We start from the raw sequence: 27,520 nt of genomic DNA, 5'->3' as shown, positions 1-27,520 counted from the left end.
AAGAATTCAAAGCTCATCCATGTTATTTGGAGAAACTCCACCCAAACATCTTAAGAGATCACCTTCCTAACATAAGATGAAAGAGAGTATGTACCTGTTCTTCCTCTATAATGTTAGTTTCTAGCAATCTTAAGCTTCCACATCACAGCCACATTAAAACCCCAGGCTCCCTTTCCCTGCAGGAGATCATGCCATGCAGAGCAGACACAAGAAGACTGCAGTTAAAAAAAAAAAAATGAAACAGCATGAAGCAAGCTCCAAAGGTGCAAGGCTGAATTGGCTACATTAGCTTACCATATATCTCGGATCTACTCTCCTCTGAACTAGACTTTGTCTTCTTGGAGGAGCTATCTGCACAAGAGCGGGAGAAAAGGAGAGAGATATAGAAAATATGGAGACCAAATGTAAGGGGGAAAATTCATGGGGGAAAAAAAAAGAATGAATCATGATCAAGTTAAATCGTGCAAACACAAAGTATGAACATCACAGGTGACAGCCCTTAGAATAGTCACGAACAGCACAGGTAATGACATTTTAGATTTGTTGAAGAAAAGACAGTGCAATAAAAATATGTTCAAACAAAACAACACATGAGAATTCTACAAAATATATCATCTGACAACTGTAGAGATGACAAAAGCACTAAAAGCTGTAGTGTTCTCATTGTGAAACACTGGGTACCACTTTGCTATTCTGTCTTTGGAGATGGGCACATCACAGATGAACAACACAGAGTAAGTCAAGACTTTAATGGCTTCGATGAGTATAGGACAGAAATTCTGTGACCCTCGTTATCAAGACAAAACTAATCAATAAATGAAAGCCTTGGAGTCCTATGACATCAAAATTAGGTGTCAGAAACAAAGAATTATTTCTTAATAGAGATCCAGAAGTTACATATTACATACTCCCACCACCAAAGACTCCTAAATTTATGACTGGGATTTCATTTTTAACCTACCACCCAAGGTTTAGTAGCTGTTCACTTCCCATTCTTTCCTTACTAGGTAATATTTGTATTTTTCAAAGTGCACTAGTGGTTTATACTAAACTATGTAACATCTTGGATACAAAAAAAAAAACACTCTATAAAAATGTTATTTCTAAGTGAAAATACCTAAAAATAGATACATTCTATTTATGTATCTGAGACCTTAGTATTTACTTACTTCATCTTTTGTCATAGGAACGACTAAGTGAATAAAACAGTATATGCACAAAGAATAAGTTTCAAATGATAAAAGCATATTTATCAAGTAATTTTTATAAATTAAATACTGAGTGAGTTTACAAGGGGAAACCAAAGCCTATATATTATAAGAGGGGTTCAACCTATATACAAAATTAAGAATATAAATAGTCAGAAGTACACTAGCATGAAAATTCTAGGAAATATCAATACTACTGAAGTTGAAAGACAGCTCTGAGTTTAGAACACTTTTTGAAGAAAAAGGGATTTCTATTCATCTACTTACTCTAAAGTGAGACAATCATTAATTTTGAATTATTTTATCTAATTCTCCAATTTACTGTGATCACATCTGAATTTTTAATTGACTACAGAATATGTAGTTGTTATAGCCTTGATTAGTTTTGGTTTTATAAACATACTACTGTTCATACCTTGCTACTAAGTCCTTGGTCTGACCAAAATTTCCGATTATGATATAACTATCTCTATTATCATTACTGTTTTAAAATATAACAGTCTGCAATGATGATTTCATAGTAGAATCCATAGTGTTGAAAGTTAAAAATGCCTGTATTCCTTCTGAGTGCAAAGGTTTCATATCATGTAGTTGAAGAGGAAGGAGAGTCTTAAATAGATCAAACAGCTATTCCTGGGTGTTTCAGGCAGTTATGTAGCTTAAGGTGTATTATTCGAAACTTCACCAGTCTCAGTATTCTTTGGCAGAACAAAGTGTGTTACCTGTGGGGTCAAAATCATGTGATGTACTGCGCTCAACTTTCTGCTTCTTATCTGTTGGTGACTCTCGGTTCAAAATACTTCCATGCCTAAGTTAAATAAAAGCAATTAAATATTTACTACAAAAAAAATCACTGTAACAAAAACAATTTAAAAACCCCAAGTGTGTCTTACAAAGAGAAACCAATAAATGAGTTTACCTTACATAGTCTCATAAACCTAATTCATATTTTTCAAGGCGTTTCAAAATTCAGTCTATGCTATGTTTAATACAGTCTATTTAGCTGGTTACAAAAAGTGCTTTAAAATACTGAGCAGTATTTACCAATAAGGGCTTCCCTGGTAGCTCAGCTGGTGAAGAATCCGCCTGCAATGCAGGAGACCCCAGTTCGACTCCTGGGTAGGGAAGATTCCCTGGAGAAGGGACAGGCTACCCATTCCACTATTCTTGAGCTTGCCTGGTGGCTCAATCAGTAAAGAATCTGCCTGCAATGTGTGAGACCTAGGTTCGATCCCTGGGTTGGGAAGATCCCCTGGAGGAAGGCATGGCAACCCACTCTAGTAATCTCGCCTGGAGAATCCCATGGACAGAGGAGTCTGGCAAGCAACAGTTCATGGGGTCACAAAGAGTTGGACAAGACTGTGTGACTAAGCACGGCACAGCATTTAGTAATAAAGTGTATTTTATTCTGAGAAATAACTGCTTAAAATCTCTTAGTGGTTTTCACAGGCTGATCACTATTATTCAAATGTAACAGATAATAAAACAGTACTGAAAAGTAATTAAACACAGTCCCCAACCCTGTGTTTACTATGGTCAGGTTCAAAAATCTGTGTAAATACAGCATGGATGAGAACAGTTTAAAAAAAAAAAATCTTAGGCAAGGCTCTTTTAAAGCCTGCCTACAGTTGGTGCCACAGACATATTTTTTGCAAGTCCCAGATGAAACTAGAATTATTGTTTTTCCTATGCCCTACCATATTACACTTGATCAGATAATGGCTGGGCAGCAAATAAGACCACTACTGTAACACATACATTACTAATTAACTGAAATGTCAAGATGAGCATTGGTATCTTGGACTATGCCATCACTAAAAAATGATAAAAGTATCATAATAATTAGGAATGACACACTACCTACATTTTAAATAATATTTATGACAATTAAGACCAGAGAGAAAAGAGATGCTGAAGAGCAAGTACTCAGGAAGAGGCATTTAATCCCAGAAAATGAATAAATATGAAGATATAGATACAGATACAGAAATATTTGGACATTTTGGATTTTTTCCTTTACTTTCTTAGGGTAACTAACTGATTCAGTTTGCCAAAGTTCATTAACTAAAGACAGTTACAGTCAACCAAGTTATAAAACCCATCAAAACTGGCAATCCATTTACACTCCCCAAGCTACTCACAACTTAAAACAGTCACAAAAGATTTCGAAATTAAATCTCTTCATAGGGAGTGACCTTAAGTATTGATTTGAACAAACTTTTAAAATGCTTATATTAAAAACATTAGAAATGTTATCAAAATAATGCCATCTTCCAGAAAAAATATGCAACACCTGTTATATTTCAAACTTGTAAAACATTCTGAAATTTTAAACTACTTAAATCCACATTTTCTAAAACCACGAAAATGCACCATAATTTCAAAGGAACACTTCTAAGTAACACTGAACCTAAACATATGAAGTGCAACTGAACAACTTACCTTATAGGTTTTTTGAGGGGAAACCTGAAACAAAGAAAAAACAAAAAGAACAGATGTAGTTATTTCACTTTTAAGATTAAGTTTATTCATTCTATAAAACCAGAATAAGGGATTTAAATCTTGTACTAACTTTTCCAAGGCAAGATTCAACAAACAAGTGGAACTGGATACATTTTTTAATGTCTTAACTACTTTGTTAAATCTTAAATTGCAGGTGCATTTACCATCAGCTGTCCCTGAGTATGGGTTCTCTTTTTAAAAATCCAAATAATAATAGCAATAGCTACATTTATTGAGGGCTTAGTTAGACGCTAAGCACTATTCTAAACTGTTCACATATATTATTTTTTAATTCTAAAAATATCTATGAAGATATTATTTCTATTTTACAGACTTAAAAAATGGAAGCTAGAAAAATGTCACCATTATAAATATTATAATATAAATATTATATTTACTTTTCCTAGCAAGAAAGTTCCTTCTTCACCTTTCCCATCCAAAATACCTGGGTGCTGATTACTGCTCTACTGGTCTGTGTCTAACCTTTGATCATGATCAAATCAAGATCTTCAATTATTTATGTTTAACATAAATATTTCCCATTCAATTATTTCTGTAGCAACAGAAATCTAGAAAAAACTACCACTGAAGTATTATCAGTTACTAAAAACAAGTTCCAAAAGTAGAAGACAAAGGGTACTTTAACACTTTTTTCAGTTCTGTAAGCAAAAAGAACTACAGCCTTTCCTCCTGGTTGTCTTTTTAAAAGAATATTTCTGGAGGCTTCCTGATAAGAATTTGACACTATACATAAACACTAACCTAAGTCTAAAAGAATGTTCTCAAACTTCCATTCCTCTTCTCATTTCTGTCATTTCTATAATTATTTCAACCAATAGTATTTCGTGTAAAGATTATTTAGTCTAGGTAATAAGAACAGGGCTTATTAAGAATATCAGTAATTTTTTTAAAAGACTATTAGTAAGGGTTGTTGTTTAGTTGCTAAGTTGTGTCCAACTCTTTTTGTGACTCCATGCGCTGTAGCCCACCAGGCCCCTCTGTCCATGGGATTTCCCAGGCAAGAATACTGGAATGGGTTGCCATTTCCTTCTCCAGGGGATCTTCCCCACCCAGGGATAGAACTCGTGTCTCCTGCATTGTAGGCAGATTCTTTACCACTGAGCCACCAGGGAAGCACATTAGTAAGGGAAGGAAGAAATAAACATAAAACAATGATACTTGACTATTTTATTTGGCATGGAGGTAGTTTAGCTTAAAAAGAAAACTTAGTCTAAATATAACTTTAATTATAATTCCCTTTAATTCCCATATAAATTAAAATTGATCCAAAGAAAAACAGAATCTAAAAACTTTCCTAATAAGTGACAGAATATTAACTTACAATCCAGGTAGGCATGACAAGAAATAGAGGTTCTGGACTAAGAGAGAGGACACTGCTCTAAAGAATATATTGATTACAAAAGATTATAAAATCTTCAGAAATAAGAATTCCTAAGTAGTCCATCCTTACCTGCTGGAGGAGGTGGGATGGAATGGGATTTAAATTTAAAGAATCACAAAAGCCATCACAATACTGTAAAGTAATTATCCTCCAATTAAAATAAATTAATTAAAAAAAAAAAGATGAACATAAAAGTTGGCAGTAAAGAATTCCCAACTGAATTTCTGCAAAGGATAATACCTGCAGTTAGCAACCTTAGCCACTTGGCCTGACAACCATTATATTAAAAACTCCTATCCCAAAACAATGCTGCTTGCGTCAGAAACTGCATCATCCAGGGAGATTCTGGTAAAGAAACCGGAAGTTCCCAGACTACTGATTGTAAACCAGTTTCCTGAGCTATTTTCTCTTACAAGGGAATGGAAAGGAAAGGAAAGAGGACAAAAATGAAATAAGAAGGGCTACCTCACAGTATAACTTCCTTATTGCAACTGACTTATCACAGTCCCCAAGTACAAAGAAATTTCTCAAAAAAAATCTTTACATCACAATACTTTTTCTCTAATCACCAAATTCCACTTTAAAATATGTGGTAAAACAAACAAATATACATGTACATATGCATGTGATGTTGCATATGCATGTAAGTAACAAAGTCAAGGGCCTTCTTCCGTCAGCTCCAGTTAAGAACATCACCAACAGAATCCCACAGTTTTGTAAAATCACTACCGCCCCCTGGATATTGACATGGAGATGTAATGAGAAGCTAGAAGCAGAAAGCTAGAACCCCAAAGAAAAACTTGGGGCTAGAGTTGTAGATTTGTGTCACCAAACTACTGATGGTCACTGAATTTAAAACAGCACATAAAGAGAAAACACCAAGGATCAAATCCTGGGGAAAAGAAACCTAGTTTCTGAACAACTGAGAAAGGATGTGAGAGCTGACGAAGGAGATAAAGAAGATAAATCACAATAGAGAAAGGGCTGTCCTAGGGACCAACAAAAAAGAGATACTACTACTAAACGCTACAGAAAGGTAGACTAAAGGCTGAGAAATGGCCATATTCTAAGCAACATAGTAACCCAACACTAGGCTGATAAAACAGTTCTGGTGTACAAAAATCCCGTATTTCCAAGTCCCTGTCCATTGTGTAGTCCAATCATAAAATTGTGAAAATCCCCTCTGGTTAGATATTTAAGTAGAAACAGCTGTGTCTGAATGCTGACATAACATTAGATGTGGCTAGTTAATCAAATGTGTCTGGATTTTGAAAATATCCTGTTGATGACTTGGACATTTAGCCAACAATGAATATGTTTGTGTGTATTTATATATGTGTATATGTATTTTGCTAGATATATGACAAAGTCAAAATGCCAATATGAAGAACCATAATAGACAAACGAAAGGGTTACCAGGAGTTTGAGCCACTGGGATAAAGGTGCCTTGGTTGTTGTTCAGTCCCTAAGTCGTGTCCGACTTTTTGCAACCTCAGGGACTGCAGCTTCCCAGGTGACTCAGTGGAAAAAGAATCTGCCTGCAATGTAGGAGACACAGGCAGACATGAGTTTGATTTCCAGGTCGGGAAGATCCCCTGGAGAAGGGCATGGCAATTCGCTCCAGTATTCTTGCCTGAAAAATCCCGTGGACATCTGGAGGGCTACAGTTGACGGAGTCGCAAAGAGGTGGATACGACTGAAGTGATTTAGCATGCATGCACGCATGGACCCCAGCACACCAGGCTTCCCTGTCCTTCATCATCTCCCAGAGTTTGCTCAAACTCATGTCCACTGAGTTGGTAATGCCATCTAACTGTCTCATCCTGTCGTCTAAGCATACAAAGCACACCTGCATGCCAAAAATCCTAACCAAGGGCCTTAAATGTCACAACACATTGACTCACTTGACTCAGGATGCCTTTTCTTTGTTAGTTCTGAGCTCTAGTATTAAATCATTAGGTTACAATATACAGAGGCGCCCCCCCAATTTTTTATTTTCACACTTCTCCCAGTATGTTATATAGTGTAGAGAGAAATGTGATTTGGTAATTAAACAACCCTAACCTGCAATTAATATATATATTGGAATAATACTTTCATTTCTTACCAGGTGTAATGATTCTATGATACATATATATATACATACATGATATCATAACTATTTTTAAGATTTAAAAACTCAGGGCTTCCCTGGTGGCTCAGTGGTAAAGAATCTGCCTGCCAGTGCAGAGGACATGGGTTCAATTTCTGGTCTGAAGATCCCACATGCTGTGGAGCAACTCAGCCCATGTGCCACAACTATTGAGCCCGTCATCTGCAACAGGAGAAGCCACTATGATGAGAAGCCCATGCATCTCAACAAAGAATAGCCCCTGCTCTCTGCAAGTAGAGAAAAGCCCACGCATCAACGAAGGCCCAGTGCAGACAAAAATAAATAAATTTTTTTTAAAAAAGAGATTTTAAAACCTAAAAGCTTTAAGACCATTACACAGAATTTCTTCTGGATTAAAAAAACTGCAAAGAAGTGCCGAAGTGATGTGTCACAACATATTTGTTTATAATAAATAGCCTACTAGAAATCATATTTTCCTTTTATTGATTTTGGTGAGAAAAAAGCTAGCCTTTGGATACCACTCCAGTGAGCAGCATTCTGAAAGAAGAAATGGGGATATCACAGGCAAACCTTAATTCCTATTCTGTTTCCTCCAAGATATTAGATTTTTATCCCTTGGGTTTAGTTATGATGAGGAATTTGAGAGTCTGGATGGTTCTTAATAATGGATGACCGAAATGAAGGGGAGGAAGTTAAGGAAATTTCACCTACATTGGAGAGTGGTCAAGCTTTTATTAGCATTCAAACAATGTTATCTACTAAATTTAGAATTCTCAAAAATTTCATTGTAACATACATCCTGTTTTAGTCTTATTAAAATGCAGGAGAAAAATCACTTCAGTGAGTAAAGTTACTAGACAAAGAATTCTGCAAAACAGGTTAACAATTAAGGTAATTCTTAGGCTCAACTGCTCATAAAATGATAATAAACATCAGTGCAAAAACAGACTATTCCAGCATTGCTACAGTACTGTTGCTGTTCGGTCTCTAAGTCAGGTCCAACTCTTGGCAACCCCATGGACTGCAGCACACCAGGTTTCCTTGTCCTTCACTATCTCCCAGAGCTTGCTCAGACTCATGTCCATTGAGTCGGTGATGCTTCTTAACCATCTCATCCTCTGTTGCCCCCTTCTCCTCCTGCCCTCAATCTTTCCCAGCATCTGGGTCTTTTCCAATGAGTCGGCTCTTCGCATCAGATGGCCAAAGTATTGTTACAGTACAGTCAATGAGAATTACATGTGATCTCAACGCCTTAGGTTCAAGGACTCCTCAGAAAAAACACGGTTCGTATTTTGGTTTTACATTGAAAAGGTATTTGAACTTGGGCAAGTTGCTTAACCTCGCTAAGAATCATTTGTAGAACAGTGATAATACTAATACCAAACTCACCACTTTGTTTTGAGAAGTAAACCATAAAATGAGAAGCATTAAATAAGAAGCACTGCCTTGCGCATATTAAGCATTTAATTACTAGTAGCTATTAGGAAGAACTAGTGACATTATTAAGTGTCATTCAGGTATGACCAAAATCAAATCCCTTATGATTATACAGTGGTGGTGACAAATAGATTCAATGCATTAGATCTGATAGACAGAGTGCCTGAAGAAATATGGACAGATGTTTGTAACACTGTACAGGAGGCAGTGATCAAAACCATCACCAAGAAAAGGAAATGCAAAAAGGCAACATGGTGGTCTGAGGAGGCCTTACAAATAGCTGAGAAGAAAAGAAAAGAGAAAGGTAAAGGAGAAAAGGAAAGATATACCATCTGAATGCACAGTTCCAAAAAAGAGCAAGGAGAGATAAGAAAGCCTTTTTGAGTGAACAATGCAACAAAATAGAGGAAAACAACAGAATAGCAAAGACTAGGGATCCCTTATAGAAAATTAGAGATACGAAGGGAACATTTCATGCAAAGATAGGCACAATAAAGGACAGAAATGGTATGGACTTGACAGAAGCAGAAGATATTAAGCAGAGGTGGCAATAATACACAGAACAACTATACAAAAAAGATCTTAATGACTCGGATAACCATGATGGTGTGATCACTCACCTAGAACCAGATACTCTGGAGTGTGAAGTCAAGTGGGCTTTAGGAAATATCACTATGAACAAAGCTAGTGGAGGTGATGGAATTCCAGCTGAGCTATTTCAAACACTAAAAGACGATGCTGTGAAAGTGCTGCACTCAATATGCCAGCAAATTAGGAAAACTTCAGCAGTGGCCATAGGACTGCAAAAATGTCAGTTTTCATTCCAATCGCAAGAAGGGCAATGCCAAAGAATGTTCAAACTACCACACAATTGCACTCATTTCAAATGCTAGCAAAGTAATGCTCAAAACCCTTCAAGCTGGACTTCAACAGTCTGTGAATCAAGAACTTGCAAAAATAAAAGCTGAATTTAGAAAAGGCAGAGGAACCACAGATCAAATTGCCAACATCCATTAGATCATAGAAAAAGCTACAGTGTTCCAGAAAAACATCTACTTCTGCTTCATTGACTATATTAAAGCCTTTGACTGTGTTCAGTTCAGTTCAATTCAGTTCAGTCACTCAGTCGTGTCCTACTCTTTGCGACCCCATGAATCGCAGCACGCCAGGCCTCCCTGTCCATCACCAACTCCCGGAGTTTACTCAAACTCATGTCCATTGAATCAGTGATGCCATCCAGCCATCTCATCCTCTGTTGTCCCCTTCTCCTCCTGCCTCCAATCATTCCCAGCATTAGGGTCTTTTCCAATGAGTCAACTCTTCACATGAGGTGGCCAAAGTATTGGAGTTTCAGCTTCAGCATCAGTCCTTCCAATGAACACCCAGGACTGATCTCCTTTAGGATGGACTGGTTGGATATTCTTGCAGTCCAATGGACTCTCAAGTCTTCTTCAACATCACAGTTCAAAAGCATCAATTTTTCGGCGCTCAGCTTTCTTCACCATTCAACTCTCACATCCACACATGACTACTGGAAAAACCACAGCCTTGACTAGACAGACCTTTGTTGGCAAAGTGACTGTGTAGATCACAGCAAACTATAGAAAATTCTTAAAGAGATGAGAATACCAGACCATCTTACCTGTGTTCTGCAAAACCTGTATGCAGGTCAAGAAGCAGCAGTTAGATCTGGACATGGAACAGTGGACTGGTTCAAAATTGGGCAAGGAGTATGTCAAGGCTGTATATTGTCAACCTTATTTAACTTATACTTAAGTTATATGCAGAAGTGTATTAGTCGCTCAGTCATGTCCAACTCTTTGAAACCCCATGGACTGTAGCCCGTTAGGCTCCTCCATCCATGGGATTGTTCCAGGCAAGAATACTGAAGTGGGTTACCATTTCCTTCTCCAGGGGATCTTCCTGACCCAGGGATCAAACTCAGGTCTCCTGAATTGCAGGCAGATGCTTTACTGTCTGAGCCACTGGGGAATATGCAGAGAACACCACCCGAAATGTTGGGGTGGATGAATCACAGCCTGGAATCAAGACTGCGGGGAGAAATATCAATAACCTCATATATGCAAATGATACCACCCTAATGGCAGAAAGTGAAGAGGAACTAAAGAGCCTCTTGACGAAGGTGAAGGATGAGAATGAGAAAGTTGGCTTAAAATTCAATATTTAAAAAACTAAGAACTCAGTATCTGGTCCCATCATTTCATGGCAAACAAATGGGGAAATAATGGAAACAGCGACAGACTTTATTTTTTTGGGCTCCAAAATCACTGTGGATGGTGACTGCAGCCATGAAATTAAAAGACACTTGCTGCTTGGAAGAAAAGCAATGACAAACCTAGGCAGCATATTAAAATGCAGACATTACTCTGCCTACAAACATCCGCATAGACGAAGCTATCGTTTTTCCAGTAGTCATGTATGGGTATGAGAGCTGGAGAAAAAAAAGGCTGAGCACTGCAAAACTGACGCCTTCAAACTGTGGTGCTGAAGAAGACTTCTGAGAGTCCCTTGGACAGTAAGGAGATCAAACCAGTCAATTCTAAAGGAAATCAACCTTGAATATGCATTGGAAGGACTGATGTGGAAGCTGAAGCTCTAATACTCTGGCGACTGATGCAAAGAGCCGACTCATTGGAAAAGACTCTTTGGACTGGACCCAATGGATGCTGGGAATGATTGAAGGCAGGAGGAGAACGGGACAACAGAGGATGAGATGGTTGGCTGGCATCACAGACTCAATGGACATGAGCTTGAACATGAGATGGTGAAGGACAGGGAAGCCTTGTGTGCTGCAGTCCATGGAGTCGCAAAGAGTTGGACACGACCGAGCGACTGAACAACAATCAGGAAGAACAAATATCAATTCTGAATTTTAGTGGCATGACTTCAAATTCAATAGAAAAGAAAAATAAAGACTAACATTATTCAGATAACTTTTTAGCTCAGTAAAATCCATAGAAATGCATAGTTCAAAGCCTATGATGAAACTATAAACTTAACTTGCCAAGTCATACTATATAAAATTAATGTCAATCCTCAAGTTACCAAATTTCCTAGTTGCTACAGGGTAAGAAAAAAATCAGATTATAACCAAAATTTTTAATTCTGGCAAGTAAGATCAGTGATTTTTTCAAACAAAGTGAAATTATGTTGACTTTACTTGCCATTTAGTAAAAAGTCCAACATTTCCTCATCTCCTTTAAGATATCAAGAATGATTAAGGTAGTCTGTGTCCTGGATGTAAATTGAGTTTTTCATTTATCTATTTCTAAAAACTAAATAACCTGAAGCAAAGCACTTAATTTTGAAAGTACTCTAACATGAATATGAACAAGTCAGCTCAAGTTATTATATATTTTTCACAAAATAATAAATGAAGACAGCTATAAGGATGTTTGCCTACAATACACAGTACCTAAAAGTATGCGATTCAGAACACAGTACTTATTTCAGCTGACTGTTAACTGAATCTTTACATCTCTGGACAGCAACATACACAGAACCAAAAGCAGTAAACAACCACCACCACTTCCCTCCCACCAAAAAAAAAGAAAAAACCAAAATACCAGTCATAAATCCTTTTGCCACCTATAATTTATAACTTGTCACGCTTAGAGTTGCTAAAAGAACTAAAAACTTTGGATCTAGACAAAAAAAGAGTCTGAACATTATCCACCACTGTGCTTTTTTGTTAGCATACACATCCAAAGCATGAAAAGTTTAGCAGAGCTGGCAATAAAACAATAATTAGTTCTATCAGAAAGACTCTAAAGCAGAAGCTACAGCTGACAGGATGACTCATGGAGAATTTTTCATGGTGTTATTAGTTTCAAACTTCTGGACCCTGCAATACAAACCACAGAATGACAAGGAACAAGGAGCTCAGCTCGGTGTAGATCCAAAAATGATTCACTAGAATGTAATGTAAGATCTCAAAAGTTAAAAAACTTTTTAAACATAGCTTAGTATACTGCCACTTTTACTGAAGAATTTCAAACACAAGACAGATGCTAAGTAAATGTCTCTTGTTTTTGTGGACATACTTTGACAAATCAAACAGTAAATTCTAAATTATTTTAATTCTCTGTCAGAGATATTATACATTTCATATTGGTTGTTTCTGAACTGGGAAAAGTAAGTCATAAGAGAAAATAACAGCTTATTAAACTTTCATCTCTTTATTGATAATCTGGAACATTATCACTTTTGTGAGTATTTCCTGTAAGGCTTCTAACTAAATTTCCTTTGAGTTCATGAGTATCACTGCTAACTTACAGTGTCTTTTTAAGACTTCAAATTACTCAAAGAAAAAAAAAAGTTAAAAAAAAAAACCCATCTGAAAAAAGTCTGAGACCTTCAAACTACTTAAGTATTCTCATACCATTCAACACCAATCAAAACATCAAACACATTAGACAAAAATCAGCAAGAAACTGAACTCTAAAGAATAATCTCAGGACTTAGAGGGTCAATGCATGATTTTCTTTAGATAGCGTTGCTGTGGGTCAATTGCAAAGTTGCCATGCCTGACTCTTTGCAACCCCATGGACTGCAGCATGCCAGGCTACTCTGTCTTTCACTATCTCCTGGAGTTTGCCCAAACTCATGTCCATTGAGTTGGTGACGCTATCTAATCATCTCATCCTCTGTCGGCCCCTTCTCCTGCCTTCAATCTTTCCCAGCATCAGGGTCTTTTCCAATGAGTTGGCTCTTTATGTCAAGTGGCCAAAGTATTGGAGCTTCAGCCTCAGCATCAGTTCTTTCAATGAATATTCAGGGTTGATTTCCTTTTGGATTGACTGGTTTGATCTCCTTGCTGTCCAAGGGACTCTGAAAAGTCTTCTCCAACACCACAGTTCAAAAGCACCAATTCTTTGGCACTCAGGCTTCTTTATGGTCCAACTCTCACATCCACACATGACTACTGGAAAAGCCATAGCTTTGACTATATGGACCTTTGTCAGCAAAGTGATGTCTGTTTTTTAATATGCTGTCTAGGTTTGTCATAGCTTTCCTCCCAAGGAGCAAGCATCTTTTAATTTCACAGCTACAGTCACCGTCCACAGTGATTTTGAAGCCCAAGAAAATAAAATCTGACACTGCTTCCAATTTTTCCCCTTATATTATAGATAGGAATTTAAATCTTAACCTTGTTTCACAATTCCCTCTTTCAGGATTTGTTTGTGACAATAAAAATGAGAGAGAGAGAGAGAGAAAGGCCTCCTAACCTGGGATGGGCATGTTTCCCAACAAGTATTTACATCAACATGTACTAATATTAAATGCTCAAATTTTGTAAGCTGCAGTGACAATTATACAAAATTTGTAGGAAGAAGCTTCTTTCTTCAAATTTGGCAAAAGATACAACTGTGCTTCTGGAAAAGTAGAAATCCTTAGTTGTTAGCTTTTTACCTTTTGCACTGAGGTGCCATTGAGATACTTTTAACAATATAATAAAATATAAAATAGTATGTCAACATTTTTTCTATTACATAAAAAATTAAATTATTCTCTATTATATAAAAAATTTAAATTATTATATATCACTTAAAAATAGCATTGTATATAGCAAGGACTACCAATTAAACAAGAAAACAAATTATAATGGATTTCTCTTAAGTGTTCTTAAATACTTATCGAGTGTCAACAAGTACAGTAATAGGATTTCTTTTATTTCTAAAATCTTGGTGAAGGAAAGACCACCAGAGCTACATTAACTCCCAAATCACAGAATATTATTCTTCTTGATCTCTGCCTACCTTCAGGTGTTGGCACACAGTATGTACTCATTCCTTGACTACGAGAAGCCTAATCACTGCCATAGCTATATTTAACCAAGTAATGCCCCAAAATCACAGGACAAGAAAATAAAAGGAATAAGAAAATTATATATTTAGTTCCCACATATGATAAAAATGTTCACAATTTCCTTGATCTAAACCAACACAGGTCTATTTCTTTTGAGGAAATTAAAACCTTATACACTTTCTGGAAAGAACTTTAAGGGAGTAAGGATTGAGCATATTCTGTTTTCCACTTACAATTTTTAAAATTTATGTAAATAATGCATTATGGGTAAGGATTTTGATTACCTATCCTTATATTTAAGTCATATTCCTTAGCTGGTGAGATATTTCCATAAATTTATTCCATAAATTTTCTAAATGAAAATTTAGAGGCTATATGAATATAAGATATCAGTAAAGATAAGACTACAAAACAAACTAATGGACAGCCAGTTTCATTACAATTAAATTTTCTATATAACATACCTTCCACATCCATAAAAATGTTTTATTTTCTTCTGAGGAAATTAATTTTCATTGAAAATACTTTTACTGGATATGCATATAATGAATGCTCTGATGAAAATTCTGGTTTTAAAACTAGGGAGATTTCTCTTCAAACGCTTTGGTTTTGCAATCAAATAATAACAACTCAATTTCTCTTAGCTATCCACTTAAGTTTATCAAAAAACCACACTTTCTGCTGCCAAACCTGAATACTCCAAACTTTCAAACTACTGCAAAAAAAAAACCCTCCAATTTTGTGGCGCAAAGTTGACAAAATCAGATATATGCATGCCCTTTCACCCTTTCTTCTACACAAGTTTTTCTTGACCTAAAACCAAGGAACTAGAGCGGAGGTATACGCATTAACAATGGCTCCCACAATGCTTAATCTGAAAAGGTGGAAGGAAAGAGTATTTCAATTGTTTTGACCTTCTTACATTATCTCAGAATTGAGAACCAGTGCTTTATAAAGTTCAGTTCATTTTGAATCCACTGACATTCAGTTCTGTTTTCTCCCTTGTATGATAAAAATGTGACTTATTCTAACAAACTTAACACTAAGACTACTGATGCCAATAATTTCTAAATAAATCTATGCTACTATGAGTATTTTATAACATTCTCAAGATAATTCCTCTCTCACAAAGAATTGAGGAATTAGATTATTTTCCCAAAATGTAAAGCTTCCTATTAAGCAATGATTCTCTATTTCTTAATATGAAAAAGATATCTTTTACTCTCAAAGAAACACATGTACACAATTTAAAAAGACAAAATAGAAACCAAAAATTCTCCCATAATCTCAATACCTAGAATTTTTATGAGTACGTCCCCTATCTTTTCTCAAGGTATAGACTACTGTATTTGTATATAGCATAAACACAGTGTATAAAAATTCTTTTTATAAAACTTAAAGCATACCAGGCATATTATTTGGTAATTTTTTTAACTTAATAAAACATCAACATAATTTACATCATTATTTTTTTAACCAAAGCAATGGTTTTAAACTGTGCTGCATAAAATTCTAGGACTCTCAGGGGACAAAAATGGGTAGATGAAGACTCTGAGTTTCCCATACATCAGAGCTATTTAACTTTTATTTATTTTATATACTGAACTTACAAGTGAGATAAAGATTTGAAAAACAGGGCTCCAGATCATTCTTGATAACTGCAATGTGCTTTGTGATACAGCTATTTAATTAACTTAACCATTCCCTTTTGTAAATATTTAGGCTAGCTCCAGTTTTACAGTATAATAAACAATGTTGTAACAAAATATCCTTGTAACTCAAGGTATGCACACCCTGTTGATTTCTTCCTTAAGATGAAGTTATCTATAGTAAGGAATCCACATGGGAGTTTGGCTGGAAGTCAAGAGGAGTTTCAGTGTGTACAAGGTAAACAGAACACAGAAGACACAGCGGTCTCCTAGCTCAATCCTGTGAAATAATTTCTAACCCTTATGGAAACACACAGAAGCAAGAAGCTGAAGGAGCTGTTTTAGGAACAGACTTTGTAAGACAAAGGTCCAAGGTAACATTACTTTGGAGCCCAAGTGCCAAAGTGTGACGCAAAACAGGTGAAAGAGACCGTTAAAAAAACTGTTAAAAGTAAAAATGGATAAAGCAGAGATATACATATGCCATTTCCTTCTCCAGGGGATTGAACTCGGGTCTCCTGCATTGCAGGCGGATGCTTTAACCTCTGAGCCACCAGGGAAGACCTAACAGAAGTTAGAGGTATATTATCCACAAAGTGAATAAACGCCAAAAAGCTACACCAAACTCATATTTTCAAATAATTCTGTATTTATTAATTATAATACCATCATTACATTTGAAAGAAAAGTAAGCAAAGATATGGAAGATGCTTTAATTATATACACAGTACAGGAATTGTATTAGTACACAGAGAAATTCTCAGTTCCCCTGCATTAAACATGAAAACATTCCTTAAACTGGGAACCACCACAGTTGTTGTGGGTTAAACTGTGTCCTCCACAAAGATACACTGATGTTCTAACTCCTAGTGCTTGTGAATGTGATCACACATTCTTGGTGTCATATCTAAGAAAGCTTTCCCTAACATAGTAACAAAGTCCTACATTTTTCTCCTACATTTTCTCCTGAAAGTTCAATGATGTTCAATTTTACTTTTAGGTCTATGACATATTTTACAATAATTTTTGAACAAGGCATGAGTATGGACAGAAATTTATTTCTTTGCATAGCAATATCCCATTGTTCCAGCACCATTTGTTGGAAAGACCACCCTTTTTCTATTGAATTGCCTTTATACTTTTGTTGAAAATCAGTTGTACATACATATGTGGGCCTATTTCTGAAATACCACAGAGGTGAAATGCCTTTCTTGTCATGTCTGAGAGGATGAAAAGTCAAAGTGCTAGCTGCTCAGTCGTGTCAGACTCTTTGCAACCCCATGGACTGTAGCCTGCCAGGTTCCTCCGTCCATGGGCTTCTCCAAGCAAGAATATTGGAATAGGTAGCTGTTCCCTTTTCCAGGTGATCTTCTGATCCAGGGATTGAACCTGGGTCTCCTGCATTGCAGATGGGTTCTTTACTGTCTAAGCCACCAGGGAAGCCCATATCAAAGGATAATATCAACTTGACATCACTAGTAATATTACCCTTGGTCATTGGGATAAGACAGCATTTGTCAGATTTTGCCCTATAGTTTCTTTTTTTTCCCTTTCAATATTCTCTTCTTTAGAAGCATGTCACTAAATCCAATCCCATACTGGGGGTTGGGAAGATTAAGCTCCATCTCCTGAAGGAGGCAGAATTCACGTATACCATTTGGAACTCTTCCCATAAGGAAAATTTGTATCTTCTCCTATACTTAATTTATGCAATCATTTCTATCAGCATGAATTCATGTATATTTATTTTATACTTTTGAGTTCTAATCAACACAACATTAATTTTATTGCTCAAAAAAAGGATTCCAGCTTAGTTGAGAGTTTTTTCAGGTTGGCATCTGTGTTCCCCACTGTTTTCCTTTTTTTTAGCACTTCCTTGTTTCTGGCACTACAAAGTGCTCTAGGCTCATCTCATATCTTGCCTACTCCAGCCCCAGAATCAATCATTTCTCTAAGGAGCCTTTTATGGGACTGGTAATTAGAAACCAAGATCTGGGATCTAAATGTGCTTGCTGCTACTGGGATGTCAATAGTTCTTGGCCCTATTAGCAGACAAAGCTAAGAAATTCATGTATACATATACACACATCTATAATGGTTTTTGTATTTATCCACCTGTATATTTATTAAGCTAAAGATGAGTTCACACTAATGTCTCTGATTCTAATCCGGTACCAAAGGGTTCACCTTTCCCCTTTGCTTAACTTCCCTGACAGTGAAAAATCTAGCTCCCATCTATATATGTGTGTGAGTTCATATATGTATGTATATACACACAGATACATGTCTTTTATATGTTCACATATGTGTTTTATACATTTATATATTATATAATACATAGGTATATATACTTACATATTTATGTATATAATTATATTGCCGAGATTTATAACATTCCAAACCACAATTTACCTAAATTGCTAAACTTACTGGCATGGTATTCATAATATTCCTTTATTATGTATTTAATACTTAATAGATCTGTACTGATATCACCTCTCTCATTCCCAAAATCGGTCATGTCTTCTCATCTTCATTCCTGATTAGTGATTTAACAACTTTACTGATTTAAGAATCAGCTTTTGCTTTCACTGATTTTCTCTATTTTTTTTTACTTCATTGACTCCCACTCTGATCTTTATTATTTTTTCTCTTCTGCTTGACTTAAATTTCCTCTTACTTTCCTAGTTTGTTAAAATGGAAGTTGAAAGGTCATTGACTTTAGACCTTTCCTCTTTCCTAATAGGTGGCTTTTTAAAAAAATTAATTTATTTGGCTGCAATGAGTCTTTGTTGCGACACCCAGGGTCTTTGTTGGGTCATGTGGGAGCCTTTGCTGTGGTCCTCAGAGGACTTCAGCAGTTGCAGCACATGAGCTCTCTAGCTGCGGCACGTGGGCTTAGTTGCTCCGCAGCATGTGGGATCTTAATTGCCCAACCAGAGATTGAACCTGCATCCCTTGCATTGAAGGTGGATTCTTAACCACTGTACCACCAACGAAGTCCTTCTGATAGTTCTTAAATTCTAATAATGTAATTTTTAAAGTAATGCTTTAGTGGCATTCCACAAATTCTGATATGTTGTGCTTTCATTTTCATTCAGCACAAAATAATTTCCCATTTCCCTTCTGATTTCTTCTTTGACTCATGGGTTATTCAGAATTCTTCTGTTTAATTTCCAAATATTTGAAGACTTTCCATACATCTTTTATTGATGTCCAACAATTTCACTGTGGTCAGAGAACATACTTTAATATAACTAAATCTTTTTAATTTATGCAGACTTATTTTGTGGTCCAGAATATGGTCTATCTTGGTTAATGTTCCATGGTGCAACTGCAGAAAATAAAAGTATATTATGTTGTTGGCTAGAATGTTCTATAAATGCAATCAGATCAAACTGGTCAACAGTGTTAAGTGTTTCATATTCTTGCTGATTTTCAGTCTACTGCTCTCAATTATTGAGAGATACTGAAGTCACTGTTATTGACTGTGGGCTTGTCTATTTGTCATTTTTATATGTCAGTTTTGTTTCATGAATTTGAAAGTTCTGTTATTCGATGCACAGAAGTTTAGAGCTGCTGTTTTCTTTTTTATTGACTACTTTATCATTATGAAGTGACTTTCTTTATTCCTAACAATATTTTTGCTTGAAATCTACTTTGTCTGCTATTAACATATTCACACTAACTTTATTTTGATTGGTGTTAGCACAGTATATCTTTTCCTATCCTTTTACTGAAAAAAAAAATTATTTCAATTGGAGGCTAATTACTTTACAATATTGTAGTGGTTTTTGCCATACATTGACATGAATCAGGCCATGGGTGTACATATGTTCCCCATCCTGAATCCCCCTCCCCATCCTTTTACTTTTAAATTGTGTGTATTTATTAAAGTATTTTTCTTATAGGCAGCATATAGTTGGGCTTTGCTGTTTTATCCAATCTGATAATTTTGGCCTTTTAATTGGGGTGTTTAGGCCGTTTTCCTTTAATGTGATTACTGACACGGATAAGTTTAAGTCTATCATCATTGCTATTTGCTTTTCACTTGTCTCACTTGTTGTGTCCCCTTTTCACTTTTTCCACTTTCTTTTGGATTAAAGTATTTTAATCAATTAATCGATTGATTTTTTTCCAGTTTCATGGAAAAATAAAAGATACACATCACTGTGTAAGTTTAAGGTGCACAGTATGATGACTTAATGTACACATAGTGTGAAACGATCACCACAATAAGTTCAGCTAACATACATCTTCTCATAAAGAGACAATAAAAAGGAAAGAAGAAAAAAGGAAGAAAGATCTTCTCTTTGTGATGAGAACTCTTAGAATTTACACTCTTAACAACTTCCTATGTTATATAGCAGTGTTAACTGTAGTCATAGTGTTGCAGCTGACTGATTTTTAAAACAATTTTAATATTCTGTTAACTTGTCTGACTTACTCACTAAACCTTAAATTATCTAAAGGTAAAGAACATGTTCTATCTGACTTTGTATTTCAATTAACTAGTAGAATGCTGAGCATTTACTTGACAATACATGTTTACTAAATGCATTTATTCATTTAAAATTTTTTATGTAGGATTATAGAGGATATAAGTGATTCCCAATCCAGAAACCACCATTTTATTTTACTACTATTTTATCTATCACTTTCCTCAGAGCACAGCTGGCTCAGAGAAAAATGACTCCATCTACAGCAAAAGAGATGAGCCTTTTTGGCCTAATGGTAATTCCATTCTTGGGTATGTGATTAATTCAGAAAAAGACTGAAGAATAGAAAAAAAGTTTGCTGGATGCATCTCTTACTCTTGAAACACATGGAATTTCTCCTCTTCCACTACAGGTGAATGAGGAAGCAAGCAGCCCTGACAGCTAGTTAGCATCCAATCTTAACGACTAGTTTAAGATGAAGATGACAATGAGAGCAAAAGAGGAAAAACAGAAAGAACTCAGGCCACTCACAGAGTTAAGCTACTAGGTCAAAAATCCCTCAACCCTACCAACAGACTTTTTGTGTGAGCCAGGAAATGTCTTTACTGTCTTTACACCTTAAGTCGGTTTGATTTAGTTCCCTGTTATGGGCAGCCAAATGCATACTAAGTTACATGAACAGCAAACTGTGCCACGCACTGTTCTAGACACTGGAGGTTACATCAGTGAACAGATAAGGCCTCTGCTCTCAAGAAGCTTACATTCTACAGGAATACAACAGTCCAAACAGATAACTGTACCAAATAATTTCAGACAGTGTTAAGTGCTATGAGAAAAATAAAAGAGATGTAACTGGGACTAAATGGGTTAAGTTGGTTTACTCAAAGAAGACATCTAAGGCAGTTGAGTTGAGATGTAAATGAGGTAAAGAAGCCACTATGAGAAAATCTGGAGCCAGCGGGTTATGGGAAAAAGGAACAATCAGTACGAAGGTCACAAGGGTGAAGAAGTTTAGTGTTTTTGAGAAATATGAGGTTCACTGTTGCTTGAGCATAGAGAACGGCCAAGAGAGCAGTACTTCCAAGAGACCAACAGATGTAGACAGGAACCAGATAATGTAAGAATGCGAGCCATATCAACAAATTTAGATTTTACTCAAAGTACAATGGAAAACCACTATACGTTTTTGAGTCATCACCCAATTTGTTTTAAAGGAGTCTTCTGCTGAATGAACTTTCACATTCCATATATTTGAATACTAAAACAGTTACTTGCCTAGTAGTGCAGATGGTAAAGAATCTGCCTGCAAAGCAGGAGACCCGGGTTCAGTCTCTGGGTTGGGAAGATTCCCTGGAGAAAGGTATGGCAACCCACTCCAGCATTCTTGCCTAGAGAATTCCATGGACAGACCATGGGATCACAAAGAGTCAGACATGACTGAGCAACTAACACACACAAGAAAGTTAAGTTCAGTCTATTTTATATAACAGTGCATTTTGCCCCAAATATCAATACTTAGGAAGCACTTAATATATGGAGAATACTACACAAAGCTTATAATGTTGATATAGTCTCTCCCACCAAGCATGAATTCCATATTATCTTGAAATTAAATTTTATTTAGGAAAAAGAATAAAATGAGGAAACTAGTAAAGAAAGAGAGATACCTATTACATTGTCCTTTCTATCCTAAATTCTCTAGATAACATCTGAAACTCACAGATTTAATTTTAATTTTTTTTTAAAAGCATAACATGACTGAGAGGCATCTGGTAAACTTATAACCATAGTTCAGTCATTTAGTCTTTGCTCAGGCAAGTGTTTCAGCCCTGTTCTAACACAAGTATTTGGATTTTTCCAAGAGCTGATGTCAGGGCTTTTCACAGAGACAGAACAGCATTTACAGGCCAGAGAAGGAAAAAGGGTTTCCCCAGCAGTTATGCTCAATGTGGCCTTTGTACTGTTCCACTGCTAATGGCAGGAAGACCCTGCTAGATAAAGCTATTTCAGTTCCTGAAAAAAATTCTACCCTGGGGGGGTGAAGGAGAGTGAACGGAGGGAATCCAGTTTAGTTTTACATCATTGCTCAAACCCAAATCTAAACAGGCTCAATGTCAGAACAAAAATTTCTGAATGAGAAAAATTGTTTTGCAAAAGTTGTATGTGAAAGAGGAGGTAAACTGGCTGGAAATAAGCATAAATTAAAGAGGTAAAGAACAACAAAGTAAGCTGGTCTGTATTTCCTGAGGCCAGATTCCCTGAAAAATATTTATTAGTTGAGGAACACTCAATACCTTCAGGTTCACTTGATAGTTGAAAACTATGCTAGGCAGACTGCTCCAAATATATGCCCTCCATTATGCATGATAAGAATAATCATTAACAATTGAAACCATGATAACATCAGCTAAAACTTAACTTGAGTAGTAGTTTTACTTGAGTACTCACCATGTGCCAATCTCTGCATTAAGTATTTTATACATATATATTAGTGAATTGTATTCTAACAAAGATTCAAAGAGATAAATATTATTTTTAGCTTCATTTTATAATAGAAAAATGTGAGATTCAAAGAAGCTAAATAACTTATACAAGTTATATAACTAGTAGATGGAGGACTTCTGACTGAAAACCCTCATAGTTTCACTAGAGCCCCTGCTCTCAACCTCTAGATTACTATCTTCCAACAAAACATTATCTTCCTTTTGTACAGGTTTTGTTTTTGGTTTTTTTTTCTTCAGTTAACTAAAAGTTTTCACATTAGTGAGCAGAAAACTAGATCTGGTATAACTACAAAATATTTAGCTAGAATGGTATTTATACCATTTATTCCTTTTAGGCAAACATAAGCTAATATAAACTGGTTACAAAAGAATTCCCAATCATACAGAATCTGTGTCCCCTAATCTCAAAGACTGGTTGAGAATTTCGTTAATATCTATTTGCCAAGACAGCAATTTGCCAGAGTTTCATCTAAAGAAAAATCTGTTTCCACCTAAACATGTTTCTTCATGGCAATGTTCTCAGAAACCTCTCATTCCTTCAATAAACACGCATTAAACTCCAGGAAAAGATGGAAAAGAAAAGCACTTTTACTGCACTAGGCTTCCTCAACACTAAAAGCAAAAATAAGAGGGGACAAATATCCATCTTCTCCATGAAAGAGTACATGAGTATAACCTTAAATCACTAACTACAAAACATACTTGCCATATCTATTAAATTCTTGATCCACACCAAGAAAGTCTTTAGTAGACCTGAACAGGAAACAGATCTCCCTAAACTTAGGGATCACAGTTGCAAACCCAGACCTGACTGTTCTAGAGCCTTGTTCTTAACTACTATGCTTTACAGGTATAAAAAGAATACTCAAAAATACATTTTTTAAAATTCTGAAAAATACAGAATAATTTTAATCTGAAGATCAAAGGATACAATGCACACTATAAAAACAGACATAAATTAAAATAAACGACCCTAACACATATACTGCAACTGGGTTTGCAACTCAGCTTCTCTGCTTACTATCTACTCTTAACCAAGTTCCTTAATCTTTCTGTGACCTAGCTTCTTTTGTTGCAGCAATTACTGGCGCATGTTACATGCACAGTAAATGTTAGCTGTTATTAACTATCCCATTTTCCTGTTACCTACTCTTCTTTTTCTGTTAGTGTTCAGAAGGTTGTGTGGCTCACAGCCAAGTTCTTCAAGTCACAGAGTTCTCTGCCATGTTCTGGCGGCAGTTATGAAAATTTAAGATTTTTAAATAAAGAGCTACATGAGCACCTAGACAAAAAAAATTAAGTTATGTGTAAATGGGAAAGATTAAGTTATTAGCCTCAAGATTTCTCCACAATAAGACTCCCTATGCTAGAAGCTATGACTCCATTGTGAGAAGAGAAAGTATACAATGTCTAAGCTTCCTTTAAAAGTTATTATACATACTGGAAATAGAAATAAATCTTTAGAGAAATAAGGCAATAAAGCACCTATCAGCTCTTCTTGGGAGCGGGGGAGAAACACTAATTAAAGCAAAAATCCATCCAATAAAAAATAAATAAAGAGAGAACTCAGGAATGCAGATGGTAACGTAGAAGAATTGAGGGTAAGCACCAAATGAATTAAAATGCAGAAATTAATACATACCTGTAACAAAAGCCACCCCACAGCTATCCAATAGATGAGTTTCCTCAATGGGGAATGTCTTAATCTCGTACTCTCATGTACTTTGGAACACAGTACTCAGTTTTTTAAAGCATTTATTTGTTGATCTATCACCCACCTCATCCCTAAATTGCAAGAATATAAATTCTATGATGTAAGGATCTCTGGTTCACATATGAAAATCTCTTACATGGAATACAATCATATAATGTTAGAACTGAACCAAGTGACCTAGTCCAATCTTCACTCTTTACAAATATGATGCTGAATTTTTTATCCAATTACTCAATTCCTGATAGAGATTAGGATCCCTATCTCCTGTTCACTCTACTGGCATCACCCTTCATGATGTCAAGTATTTGTGATATAATGTTTTAATCCACTCACATGAAAACCATGGAAAGAGTTTTTGAGCTTGACCTGGGCTTCATCACTTTATTATTTGTTACTTATGATGAATTACTTAACCTCTGAAAATATAAACTCCCTCATCCATGAAGGAGGGATAGTGCTACTTTTGTGACAAGGTTGTTTTAGGATTAAATGCAGTGAGTGCTCATGAGTGCTCAGTTGCTCAATGATGTTAGACTCTTTTGTGACTCCACGGACTGTAGCCTGTCAGGCTCCTTTGACCAATAAGATTTTCCAGGCAAGATACTGGAGTGGGTTGCCATTTCCTCCTCCAGGGGACCTTCCTTACCTAGGGATGGAAAACAAGTCTCCTGAGTCTCCTGCATTGGCAGGCGGGTTCTTTACCACTGAGCCACCTGGGAAGACCTTAAATGTAATAGCTTATGTAAAATACCCACGTGTCAGTATATATGTATACATGTGCTAAGTTGCCTCAGTTGTGTCCAACTCTTTGCGACCCTAGGAACTCTAGTCTGCCAGGCTCCTCTGTCCTCAGGATTTTCCAGGCAAGAATACTGGAGCAGATTGCCGTGCCCTCCTCCAGGAGACCTTCCTGATCCAGGGATGGAACCTGCATCTCTGTGTCTCCTTCATGGGCAGGTGGGTTCTTTACCACTAGCGCCACCCAGAAAGCCCATATAAGTATATAACCAATAGGTGTGTTCCAGCACACACAGACACACACACAAAAATAGTACATCATATGCATAGGTTTTTTATACCCTCTACTATACTATAAATCATGTTTACATTTAAAGTACTGAAAATTATGCAAACACTCAATAAACATTTATTAATTTGTCAGTATTCTGAGGAATCAAGCAACTTTCAAAATGTGGCAAATAGTATGATAACTCATACCACTATGAGGAAGATAATCAAATTAACTGAAAGCTTCAGACTATGCTTAAAAATGTTTTTGGTCTTTCTTTTCTAAATAGAGATGTCTGTAGTACTAAACACGTCTTAGTATCATAAATTGGGTCTTTCTGTTTACAACAAAACAACTTCCACCATGAAAAACACCTTCAGGAGAAAACAAAAATGCCTGCAACATTTTATAGCACTTTTGCTTTTCACATGCATGCCCATGCTCATGTATTCACAGAAATGAATGCAAAAAAAAAAAAAAAATCAGAATTGCAATTCCAATGCCATCACATGTAATCTGGCTGCTTCTTCATATTTATTTAACCAACACTTTAGCTGACAAAAGCAAAAAATACCACAAACTGAACAAAGGATAAAATCATTCAAACAGATAAGAGTGTTTGGTGTCATGGATATCACCGTTTCCAAATGACTGTATATTTCAATTTAGCTTCAAACGGAAAAACAATCATGAAGATTACTCTGTAAAAAGACTCCCCTCCCCCACTATAGATTTAATCCCTGCCTCCCCTCATACTCCTTCCAAGATCTCTTAGGTATCAAAGGGAAACAACCAACCTGAAGCTTCAGATAATTAAATCATAGTTTACAGAATAATAAATCAGAGTCCGTAGCTAAGATTCAAGAAGAGTTTTGTCAATTCAGTTCTAAAAAGGTAACAGAAGGATGCTGCTTCCTCTCCTTCTGAATAAAAATATCCCTGCAATGCTGGATGCTAAAACCTTTGTTCTCAAGCTAAGCAATTAAAGTACAGGTTTTTAAAATGAGGAATTTTCTTCCTTTAGATCAAATTAGTCTTTTTAAAACATGAAAAAACCTTCAAGGCTATTTAAAGAGTAATGAACAATGTAATATGTCCTTTTCCTTTCTAATTTTATTCCTGTTATAAGTACATCCCTTTCACTAAAGCTAGTTTTCTACCATTTTGCTACATTTCACACACTGCGGAGAAAACAAAGACTGCAATAGATTACCTGGATCACCGGACACATCAGCAGACAAGCGAAAGCTCAAAAGGCTCGTTTCCATGGAGCAGAAGAGAATGGAATCCTCAGTGAAACACCACTCCCTTGGCATTCCTAGGCTTCTCCTTTATATATACTCGACATCCTTGGGAAGGCATTTGTCGGATGATTTTACTGACCACAAGGGGGATGGTATGAAGAAACTCCACCTCTTCTCCACCCCCAATCATCCACCATCATCAACTGAAGCCCAATACTGTGCTGCTCATGGAAATGCAAAGAATAGCATCCACATACAGCTCTGAAATATTACACTGTAAAATTACATAAATGATAAAAAAAAAAAAAGCTAAGATGTAGTTGGCAATATGTGAAGGGGGTAGGCCAAGCAGCTCCCATAAAATAAAAATACTTGTAAAAGATCCAATTTTAGAGCCACAAAAAAATTAATTTTCTTCAGAATTTCCTGAATAACATGATTTTTAGAAGAACATATAGTGTCTCTATCAA

The 27,520-nt window shown here is 36.1% G+C and overlaps 1 protein-coding gene across 6 annotated transcripts in view; it reads right to left on the bottom strand.

Annotated features, from left to right (window-relative positions):
- Nucleotides 1–27,520, bottom strand: part of ARHGEF12 (Rho guanine nucleotide exchange factor 12) — a 149,832-nt gene that overhangs the window by 82,684 nt on the left and 39,628 nt on the right. For 2 of the 6 annotated variants that reach the window (XM_043482298.1, XM_043482299.1), the window contains exons 2-4: nt 3,651–3,674; nt 1,931–2,016; nt 295–351 (exon numbers count right to left, since the gene is read on the bottom strand). In XM_043482298.1, coding sequence (XP_043338233.1) covers nt 295–351; nt 1,931–2,016; nt 3,651–3,674 — 167 coding nt within the window. Of the gene's footprint in view, nt 1–294; nt 352–1,930; nt 2,017–3,650; nt 3,675–27,019; nt 27,170–27,520 lie in introns of those variants that run through there. The other 4 variants (XM_043482301.1, XM_043482300.1, XM_043482302.1 and 1 more) reach the window with 3 other exon arrangements.

The sequence above is a fragment of the Cervus canadensis genome, chromosome 11 (assembly GCF_019320065.1).
Source record: "Cervus canadensis isolate Bull #8, Minnesota chromosome 11, ASM1932006v1, whole genome shotgun sequence".
NCBI lineage: Eukaryota > Metazoa > Chordata > Mammalia > Artiodactyla > Cervidae > Cervus > Cervus canadensis.
This window is presented reverse-complemented; position numbering and strand designations above follow the sequence as displayed.